This window comes from Coregonus lavaretus (genome assembly GCF_964263955.1).
Source record: "Coregonus lavaretus genome assembly, chromosome: 13".
Lineage (NCBI taxonomy): Eukaryota > Metazoa > Chordata > Actinopteri > Salmoniformes > Salmonidae > Coregonus > Coregonus lavaretus.
The window spans coordinates 25576081-25587957 of record NC_140000.1 but is presented as its reverse complement, the minus strand read 5'-3'; the positions used below and the strand labels follow the sequence as shown (position 1 = coordinate 25587957).

Genomic DNA, 11877 nt, shown 5'->3' with positions numbered 1-11877 from the left:
CATTATAGTTGTATATTTTCTTTACAATATTCATTACTATTATTAAGGTCTCTGGATACGTCTTCTCTTTGGATGTTCTAAATGTCTGATGGCCTGGTGATTAATCCTTTCAAAATACAACTTTCTTAGATTCCAAGCAACAATAAATGAAGAATACAACAGTAAATGTGGCAAGTTTGTAATCTGTATTCTCAACACATCTCCAAAATTGTAAGGAAGAAATAGCAACATATATATATATATATATATATATATATATATATATATATATATATATATATATATTATTTTATACAGTTTCTCCATTACTTAATTAACAGTTAATCTTAAGCTACCTCTCCATTGTTTACAGTAACTACATCACACATCTTTTTTTCACCACAATATGGAATGGAAATACATACATTGAAGTCAGAGAATGTCCCAGTGGCAGAGTGCAAATTGGCAGGTGAAGGAATCTACAGGAATCTACAGCAATGTACAGAGTGCAATGAGCAAATGTACAGTTTCAGGACGGTAGTGCGGAGTGCATAGAATCATAATATCTCCATATTTTATTCACATAGTTTATCTAAAGTAAAAATAGAAAAACTTATGGACTTTTTCATTCACTTGTCATACAGTACTTGTGCGCTTTTCCATGAAATTCAAAATAATTTTTATGATTAAAAAGTATGCCTCTTAAATTTTTCATTTAATGCATACAAATCTGAAACTTTACTAAGAAGAAAAGTGTGAATTATTTCACATGAAAATTATCTCAGCATAAGCTTAGGAGTGGGGGGGGGAAGAACAGGTGCTCAATCATCTTGGACGCCTGGCAATGACCTCATACTCTTCCTGAGACATGTCTTTTTTATCCAATGAGATGTAGGTGCTCTCCTCTTCTTTTGGCTTCCCATTCATACCTTGCATCCTTTGAGAACCACAAGAAAAAAACAAGTGGAAGGGTTAAGTTACTTCTAGCACTCAGAAAAAGTAAATCTAGGCCTATAGCAAGCATCTTATCAGACAGTGTCTGGGCTTACAACAGATACTTTGAGAAATAAAGTTTCCTTTTCATGTAAAAATACTTCTATATTCTACATAATTTTGTCTCTATTGTGCAATAAGTGAAAAGGATCCTACCGTATGTAAGCATTTGAAGACAGGTAGATGAGGATGGCAACAGTCACACTGAGAGACACACCAGCTATGGTCCAGGGGAGAACTGCATTCCCACATCCTTCAGAAAGATCTACAATTGATGAAGAGAGAAACAGTGTCATTAGAGCAATCTTAGACCTCATGTAATAACCACACCACAACCTTGACACAATACAATTGCAATCTGTGCCAAGTTAATACTGTCTACGGGAAAAAATATCTGCATGATTTTTCTTTAAATTATAGCACCTCTCTGTTTCCTTCCTTCTTGCGTTTCCTGCAACTTCCCTCTCACTACACCCACAGTATTTCTGCTGACACACTCCACACTGGTGTTGTTGGTGTGGTTTATAACAGGCAGGCAGATGGTGCTGTTCACTGAGGACCCGAACACTGATGTAGTGAGGCTGTACTTCTCTGTGTTGAGCTCCAGCAGTGGCCACTCTATGAGGGGTAAGGGAACCCCCTGACTGACACACACACAGGTCATGACATCTGCCTGATCCACACACCCAGAGCCAGGAAGAATCACAGGATGGTCTGGAAAAGGCAGTGAAGAGAGAGAGATCAGTGATAGATTGATGCTAAAAACAATTCCAGATCTTAAAATATGAAATGAGTTTGTATATTTCAATCAAGTTTGTACTGTTTGTACTTACACATCACAGTGACAACAGTGGAAGCTGTCATAGTCCTGTTGAGGTGTTGCGCTGTACACACATACTCCCCAGCATGTTCTCTTGTCACATTGGAGATGGTGAGAGTGGCCTTTTCAGTGTAATTCTGAAGTGGGGCTCTTGTCCTGTTCTTACTCCAAGTGATGTCAGATGGTGGGTAACTGTCAACACTGCAGGTCAGACCCAGGGTACCATCCTCCTTCACTGTTTTATTTCCAGTTATTTGGGGGTCTTTCACATCTTTGAGTGCATAGAGTTTCTAATTTTACACATGTATTGTTACACATACACTACATTTAAACTATATCAGTTGAGGGACTAATTACAATGGATCATGATTAAAAAGCAAGGGAAAAGGTCAAAGCCATGACATAACTGCGTATAGCCTGAATATTGTATAATTTGCTTATTATCAAGGTTATTCCTAGGTTTAAAAGATTTTCTGGAATAAGGTGTTTAATGTAAAATGTAGGTGACATGTTACTCACATGTTACATTCAAAGTTACTGTCTCTTCAATTTGAAGTTTTTTCTGAGTTACTTGACAGGTAACCATCATGTTGTGGTGCTCAGCTGAGGGTGTAAAGGTCAAAGTTGAGAAGTGGGATGTTGTGACGATGGTCAGGTCCTCTCTCTTCTGTATGGTGGTATTGTCTCTGAGCTCAGTGATGTTGTCTCCTGTCCCTCTACATGTCCATGTGATGTTAGGAGGAGTTCCAGAGCAGATCCCCGGGGCGGTGCAGGTCAGAGTAGCTGGTTCTCCCTCTGTCAGAGGAGGAGTCAACACTGAGGGCTTCTGGGTCAGAGCTGGAGACAGGAAATACAAACACAGAAGTGAGTTTTACATATGTGTACTAAACAGCAGTGACACATAATCAGCCTTAGGAGAGCAGCATTGATGTGCTAAGTCTGAATAGGAGTCTTCCCAGTAATGACATCTTGTCCTCTTATGAGAGGACTTTATAATAAGGGAGACTTATTATCTGACAGAACAGCGCCGGAAGAAGATGGCTGCCGTTTTACAGCCCTCTAACCAATTGTACTATTATGTGTGTTTTTCCGCGTTATTTGTAATTTATTTTGTACATAATGTTTCTGCCATCGTCTCTTATAACCAAAGAGAGCTTCTGGATATCAGGACAGCGATTACTCACCTCGCATTGGACGAATATTTTTTCTTCAACGAGGCGTTCGCGAAGGATATCATACAGACACCCGACAAGGCCCAGATCCCCGTCATTCGCGTGAGGAAGAGACGGAGATATCGCGGACGCAGATCCGGGTGCCTCGTAAGGATCCGACGGCGAACGAGTAAACTGCCTCTCCCATCAATCCTATTAGCCAACGTTCAATCTTTTGAGAATAAAATTGACGATTTAAGATTACGGTTATCCTACCAACGGGACATTAAAAACTGTAATATCTTATGTTTCACGGAGTCGTGGCTGAACGACAACAATGATAACATTCAGCTAGCAGGCTATACGCTACATCGACAGGACAGAACTGCAGACTCTGGTAAGACAAGGGGTGGCGGTCTCTGTATATTTGTAAACAACAGCTGGTGCACAAAATCAAATACCAAGGAAGTCTCGAGGTTTTGCTCGCCTGAGGTAGAGTATCTTATGATAAGCTGTAGACCACACTATTTACAAAGAGAGTTTTCATCTATATTTTTCATAGCTGTCTATTTACCACCACAAACCAATGCTGGCATTAAGATTGCACTGAATGAGTTGTACAAGGCCATTAATCAACAGGAAAACGCTCATCCAGATGCAGCGCTCCTAGTAGCCGGGGACTTTAATGCAGGGAAACTTAAATCCGTTCTACCTAATTTCTACCAGCATGTTAAATGTGCAACCAGAGGGAAAAAAACTCTAGACCACCTTTACTCCACACACAGAGACGCATACAAAGCTCTCCCTCGCCCTCCATTTGGCAAATCTGACCATAACTCTATCCTCCTGATTCCTGCTTATAAGCAAAAACTGAAGCAGGAAGCACCAGTGATTCGGTTAATAAAAAAGTGGTCAGATGACGCAGATGCTAAGCTACAGGACTGTTTTGCTAGCACAGACTGGAACATGTTCCGGGATTCTTCAGACAGCATTGAGGAGTACACCACATCAGTCACTGGCTTCATCAATAAGTGCATCGATGATGTCGTCCCCACAGTGACCGTACGTACATACCCCAACCAGAAGCCATGGATTACAGGAAACATCCGCACTGAGCTAAAGGGTAGAGCTGCCGCTTTCAAGGAACGGGACTCTAACCCGGACGCTTATAAGAAATCCCGCTATGACCTCCGACGAACCATCAAACAGGCAAAGAGTCAATACAGGTCTAAGATTGAATCATACTACACTGGCTCTGACGCTCGTCGGATGTGGCAGGGCTTGAAAACTATTACAGACTACAAAGGGAAACACAGCCGCGAGCTGCCCAGTGACACAAGCCTACCAGACGAGCTAAACCACTTCTATGCTCGCTTCGAGGCTAGCAACACTGAAGCATGCATGAGAGCACCAGCTGTTCCGGACGACTATGTGATCACGCTCTCCGTAGCCGATGTGAGTAAGACTTTTAAGCAGGTCAACATTCACAAGGCCGCAGGGCCAGACGGATTACCAGGACGTGTACTCCGAGCATGTGCTGACCAACTGGCAAGTGTCTTCACTGACATTTTCAACATGTCCCTGACTGAGTCTGTAATACCAACATGTTTCAAGCAGACCACCATAGTCCCCGTGCCCAAGAACTCTAAGATAACCTGCCTAAATGACTACCAACCCGTAGCACTGACGTCTGTAGCCATGAAGTGCTTTGAAAGACTGGTCATGGCTCACATCAACAGCATAATCCCAGAAACCCTAGACCCACTCCAATTTGCATACCGCCCCAACAGATCCACAGATGATGCAATCTCTATCGCACTCCACACTGCCCTTTCCCACCTGGACAAGAGGAACACCTACGTGAGAATGCTATTCATTGACTACAGCTCAGCATTCAACACCATAGTGCCCTCTAAGCTCATCACTAAGCTAAGGATCCTGGGACTAAACACCTCCCTCTGCAACTGGATCCTGGACTTCCTGACGGGCCGCCCCCAGGTGGTAAGGGTAGGTAACAACACATCTGCCACACTGATCCTCAACATGGGGGCCCCTCAGGGGTGCGTGCTCAGTCCCCTCCTGTACTCTCTGTTCACCCATGACTGCATGGCCAGGCACGACTCCAACACCATCATTAAGTTTGCCGACGACACAACAGTGGTAGGCCTGATCACCGACAACGATGAGACAGCCTATAGGGAGGAATCAGAGATCTGGCCGTGTGGTGCCAGGACAACAACCTCTCCCTCAACGTGACCAAGACAAAGGAGATGATTGTGGACTACAGGAAAAAAAAGAGGACTGAGCACGCCCCCATTCTCATCGACGGGGCTGTAGTGGAACAGGTTGAGAGCTTCAAGTTCCTTGGTGTCCACATCACCAACGAACTATCATGGTCCAAACACACCAAGACAGTCGTGAAGAGGGCACGACAAAGCCTATTCCCCCTCAGGAGACTAAAAAGATTTGGCATGGGTCCTCAGATCCTCAAAAAATTCTACAGCTGCACCATCGAGAGCATCCTGACTGGTTGCATCACCGCCTGGTATGGCAACTGCTTGGCCTCTGACCGCAAGGCACTACAGAGGGTAGTGCGTACGGCCCAGTACATCACTGGGGCAAAGCTCCCTGCCATCCAGGACCTCTATACCAGGCGGTGTCAGAGGAAGGCCCTCAAAATTGTCAAAGACTCCAGCCACCCTAGTCATAGACTGTTCTCTCTGCTACCGCACGGCAAGCGGTACCGGAGTGCCAAGTCTAGGTCCAAAAGACTTCTCAACAGCTTCTACCCCCAAGCCATAAGACTCCTGAACAGCTAATCATGGCTACCCGGACTATTTGCACTGCCCCCCCACCCCATCCTTTTTACGCTGCTGCTACTCTGTTAAGTATTTATGCATAGTCACTTTAACTCTACCCACATGTACATATTACCTCAACTACCTCAACTAGCCGGTGCCCCCGCACATTGACTCTGCAACGGTACCCCCCTGTATATATAGCCTCCCTACTGTCACTTTATTTTACTGTATATATAGCCTCCCTACTGTCACTTTATTTTACTTCTGCTCTTTTTTTCTCAACACTTTTTTGTTGTTGTTGTTTTATTCTTACTTTTTTTGTTTAAAATAAATGCACTGTTGGTTAAGGGCTGTAAGTAAGCATTTCACTGCAATGTCTGCACCTGTTGTATTCGGCGCATGTGACCAATAAAATTTGATTTGATTTGATTTGATTTGATTTGACTTGAGAGGGAACTTGGCAAGTGTGTACTGTATACAATGAACTACAGTAATAGTCTGTCACTGTAACTGATAATAATAGTCATGAAATACCTCTCACTGTGATTTTCACTTTCTTGGAGTATGTAAATGCACTTAGCAGTCTGAACTGATACTCTCCAGAGTCATTCTTTCTGATGTTGTTTATGATTACACTACAGTTCTTCTTTGTCATATCAGTCTCCAGTAGAGACACTCTCTTTCTGTAACCCTCCTGAGCTTTAGAGGGAGTTTCAGAGTGGATAATTATGTTTTCATCCTGATCACATTTGCCATTTTCAGGGCATTTAAACCATATTGCTGCAGTAGGAATGAAGTTCTCTGCATGACTGAAGGTACATGAAATAACAGCACATAGTCCCTTCTCTGCTGTTATCTCTGCTGGACTGAAGGTGATGGTCCAGGGTGATGCTATTGGTGGTGGTGGTGGTGGCTGTTCTGATGGAGGGAAATTAATACAGTTATGAGTAATGCAGAAAGCACTTGGATACTACTTCACTTGTTCGTAACATTTTTATGATATAGTATCTATTGAGATTTTTGCAATACCACTACCACTACCACATCTACTAATGATTATTATAGTAACAATAGTAGTGATAAAAGGGACCTTACTGTTGCATGTGGTTCTCTCTGTCAGAGAGAGAAGTAGAGCTGCCCAGATGAGGACCCACATCCTGCCTCTACTGCCTCGATTAATCAACCACAGCACTAGGGTCTCTCTCCTCTTTCTCCACTTTCTGTATGGTCACTATCTCTGTCTGTGTCTACTGATCTGGAGCACAAGACAAGTGTGAAATAGAATATGAAATGGTGTTGTGATAATAACAACATGTAGCAATACACATCTGATAATGATGCTTCATTACAACTTTATGAGTGCTACAATGTAATTCATAACAACCTTCTTAGCACTTTTATTCAAATATTTTGCTGTAATGCCTAGAGAATGTCAAAGAAACATTTATGGTCACATTTCATATGAATGACTTCTTCATAATGCATTACAAGCACATGCATAACTCCTTATGAGTGACTCCTTATAATACACTATAATGCACAACATAGGCGCTAATAACTGCTCATAAATATTTTATGCCTAGGCTATATGAAGCCTTATGAAGCAATGTGTTGTAATGCCCTAAATGCATAATATAACATTACCATTACATTACATAGTCATAATCAAGTTTTAAAAGTCATTCAGTGTAACAAGACAAAAATATATAATGGTTCAATAGCTTGTCTTTCGATCCATGCAGAAAATTAGACTGAATCAGCACATTACCTCTCTCCTCCTGTTGATCAGGAGCCCTGTGTGAACTGTCACTTCATGCCCCCAGTCTCTTACTTCTCCCTCTAACTTGGTGCTGCAATCCAGGAAGTCCCTCTATACTGTATAACGCCCAGCCACACTGAATATAGACCATAATCAACCAACCTATCAAACCACATTGGTTAACATTTACATTTTAGTCATTTAGCAGACGCTCTTATCCAGAGCGACTTACAATAGTGAGTCAATTCATTTTTGTACTTTTTGCTGTACTTGTCCCCCGTGGGAATCATACCCACAACCCTGGCGTTGCAAGCACCATGCTCTACCAACTGTGCCACACACTGCAATCCCAACACACACTGCAATCCCCATGCATTTTATATTTAGATGCAGTTTTATTTCACTATAAGAAAGATTTCTAAAAGACAATGTGTACATATTTCAAGATTGACTGTTTGTAACATGTACATGTGAATAATATGGCAATGCCTTGCATTGGATAGAGGTAAACTGGCAATATTCTCACTGTTTTTGAAGCCCTCTGTGGTCTGATAAATGAAGTCATTTCCCTAATATGTAAGATCTGCTGCAAAAAGGGAACTGCCTGTGGGAGTTAAAAACACATTTGCTGCCATATTCTAAAGTAACTCACAAGCGTGCTGAATGCGCTTATTGTGAGCGACAGGTAGCCTACAGGTTACTGGTTTGAATACCCGAGCAGTCTATACACATCTCAACATCAACTGTTTAGAGGGGACTGTGTGAATCAGGCCTTCATGGTCGAATTGCTGCAAAGAAACCACTACTAAAGGACACCAATAAGATGAAGAGACCTGCTTGGGCCAAGAAACACAAGCAATGGACATTAGGCCGGTGGAAATGTGTCCTTTGGTCTGGAGTCCAAATTTGAGATTTTTGGTTCCAACCGACGTGTCAATGAGACGCGGTGTGGGTGAACGGATGATCTCTGCATGTGTAGTTCCCACCGTAAAGCATGGAGGAGGAGGTGTTATGGTGTGGGGGTGCTTTACTGGCGACACTGTCAGTGATTTATTTAGAATTCAAGGCACACTAAACCAGCATGGGTACCACAGCAGTCTGCAGCAATATGCCATCCCATCTGGTTTGGGCTTAGTGGGACTATAATTTGTTTTTCAACAGGACAATGACCCAACCCACCTCCAGGCTGTGTAAGGGCTATTTTACCAAGAAGGAGAGTGATGGAGTGCTGCATCAGATGACCTGGCCTCCACAATCACCCAACCTCAACCCAATTGAGATGGTTTGGGATGAGTCGGACCACAGATTGACTTGGGTCTTGCTTCCATATAGCCACAAGACCCTTAGTGAGTGTCACGCTCTGGCTCCGGGACTGTGTATTTTGAGCCAGGGTGTGTTCATTTGGTTGTGTTGTAATTGGTTGTGTTTCATTGTTTGGTCGTGTGACTCCCAATCAGTGGTAACGAGTGTCAGCTGTCGGCTCGTTATCTCTGATTGGGAGCCATATTTAAACTGTCAGTGTTCACCTTAGTGTTGTGGGTTTTTGTTCCGTATTCAGTCTTTGTCACTGTGGACTTCACGTATCGTCATTGTTTGTTGTTTTGGCATTGAGTACTTTAATTTAATAAAGTCATGTTCACTCAACGCGCTGCGCTTTGGTCTCCCTCATTGGACGATCGTGACAGAAAAACCCACCAAGATGGGACCAAGCAGCGTGTCCAGGAGCCATCGCCAGGGAGATCCCTCACAGATCTCCTTCGCCTCCTGGACTGGGTCAAGCCGAGTGAGGAAGAGAAGGGCTTGACATTATGGCAGAAGGGCGAGAGGCTGGCGAGGGACATGGAGACCTGGTCCACGGGTAGGAGAGACGCCCCGAAATTTTTTAGGGGGGGGCTCACGACGTCGGACCAGCAGGAGGCCGCGATAGAGCGGCCCAGTCGGTTGCCGGAGAAGGCCGCCGGGTTACGGGGGCCACTGGTCGAAGAGGGGATGGAGGAAGTAGAGGCACGGCGAGAGGTACTGGCGTGTGTTGCCAGTCCGGTCCGGCCCGTTCCAGATCCCGGTGTAGGACCAGTGGTGTGTGTCCCCAGTACAGTCCGGCCCATCCAAGCTTCCCGCACCAAGCCAGTGGTGTGCGTCGTAAGTCCGGCACGGCCCGTGCCTGCTCTCCGCATCAAGCCTGTGGTGCGTCTCGTCAGCCCGGCTCTGCCCGTTCCTGCTCTCCGCACCAGGTCTGTGGTGCACGTCGCCAGCCCAGTCCGGCCCATTCCTGCCACTCGTACCAAGTCAAGGGTGCGAGTCGTCAGCCGGATTCAGCCCATTCCTGCTACTCGCAACAAGCCAAGGGTGCGAGTCGTCAGCCGGATTCAGCCCATTCCTGCTACTCGCACCAAGCCAAGGGTGCGAGTCGTCAGCCGGATTCAGCCCATTCCTGCTACTCGCACCAAGCCAGGGATGCGAGTCTTCAGCCTGGTGAGGCCTGTTCCGGCTCCACGCACCATGCAAAGGGTGCGTATCGTCTGCCAGGTCCGGTCCATTCCTGCCTCACGCGCCAAGCCAGGGGTGCGCGTCGGCAGTCCTGATCCAGCTAACTGGGTCAGATCGGACTGGGGGCACTACGGGGGGAGTGTAGTAGGGTGTGGTCAAGCCCGGAGCCGGAGCCGCCTCCGAGGAGCAATACCCACCCAGCCCTTCCCTCTTTGGGGTGTAGGCGCGGTCGGAGTCCGCGCCTTTAGGGGGGGGTACTGTCACGCTCTGGCTCCGGGACTGTGTATTTTGAGCCAGGGTGTGTTCATTTGGTTGTGTTGTAATTGGTTGTGTTTCATTGTTTGGTCGTGTGACTCCCAATCAGTGGTAACGAGTGTCAGCTGTCGGCTCGTTATCTCTGATTGGGAGCCATATTTAAACTGTCAGTGTTCACCTTAGTGTTGTGGGTTTTTGTTCCGTATTCAGTCTTTGTCACTGTGGACTTCACGTATTGTCATTGTTTGTTGTTTTGGCATTGAGTACTTTAATTTAATAAAGTCATGTTCACTCAACGCGCTGCGCTTTGGTCTCCCTCATTGGACGATCGTGACAGTGAGGTCGGGCACTGATGTTGGGTGATTAGGCCTGGCTCGCAGCCGGCGTTCCAATTCATCCCAAAGGTGTTCGATGGGGATCAGGTCAGGGCTCTGTGCAGGCCAGTCAAGTTCTTCCACACCGATCTCGACAAACCATTTCTGTACGGACCTCGCTTTGTGCATGGGGGCATTGTCATGCTGAAACAGGAGAGGGTCTTCCCCAAACTGTTGCCACAAAGTTAGAAGCACAGAATCGTCTAGAATGTAATTGTATGCTTTAGCATTAAGATCTCCCGTCAATGGAACTGTTGGGCCTAGCCCGAACCATGAAAATAGCCCCAGACCATTATTCCTCCTCCACCAAACTTTACAGTTGGCACTATGCATTGGGGCAGGTAGCGTTCTCCTGGCACCTGCCAAACCCAGATTTTTACGTCGGACTGCCAGATGGTGAAGCGTGATTCATCACTCCAAAGAATGTGTTTCCACTGCTCCAGAGTCCAATGGCGGTGAGCTTTACACCATTCCAGCCGACATTCTGCTGCCAATGTTTGTCTATGGAGATTGCATGGCTGTGTGCTCAATTCTATACACCTGCCAGCAACAGGTGTGGCTGAAATAGCTGAATCCACTAGTTTGAAAGGGTTTCCACATACTTTTGAATCAATAGTGCACTTTGTGATGATTTGATAACTTATTCAAAATCAGCAACAATTAGATTTTTTTTCTTCCACAATCATTCACTTACAGTGCATTCGGAAAGTATTCAGACCACTTGACTTTTTCCACATTTTTTTTACGTTACAGCCTTATTCTACAATTGATAAATAGTTTTTTCCCCTCATCAATCTACACACAATACCCCATAATGACAAAGCAAAAACAGGTTTTTAGAAATGTTAGCAAATGTATTACAAATAAAAAACTGAAATATCACATTTGCATAAGTATTCAGACCCTATAAACAGTACTTTGTTTAAGAACCTTTGGCAGCGATTACAGCCTCAAGTCTTCTTCGGTATGACGCTACAAACTTGACACAACTGTATTTGGGGAGTTTCTCCCATTCTTCTCTGCAGATCCTCTCTAGCTCTGTCAGGTTGGATGGGGAGCATCGCTGCACAGCTATTTTCAGGTTTCTCCAGAGATGTTCGATCGGGTTCAAGTCCGGGCTCTGGATTGCCCCTCAAGGACATTCAGAGACTTGTCCCGAAGCCACTCCTGCATTGTCTTGGCTGTGTACTTAGGGTTGTTGTCCTGTTGGAAGATGAACCTTTACCCCAGTCTGAGATCCTGAGCACGCTGGAGCAGG

The 11877-nt window shown here is 45.0% G+C and overlaps 1 protein-coding gene across 1 annotated transcript; it reads right to left on the bottom strand.

Annotated features, from left to right (window-relative positions):
* Positions 1-804: 804 nt before the first annotated feature.
* LOC311140174 (sialic acid-binding Ig-like lectin 14) lies at positions 805-6900 on the bottom strand (the record flags this gene model as incomplete). The annotated part of the gene is made up of 7 exons (XM_084175121.1): positions 805-916; positions 1129-1237; positions 1396-1686; positions 1806-2063; positions 2312-2629; positions 6279-6635; positions 6840-6900. The coding sequence occupies 7 exons, from the start codon at positions 6898-6900 to the stop codon at positions 805-807; spliced, it is 1506 nt and encodes a 501-aa protein (XP_084031247.1).
* Between the last annotated feature and the right edge of the window lie 4977 nt (positions 6901-11877).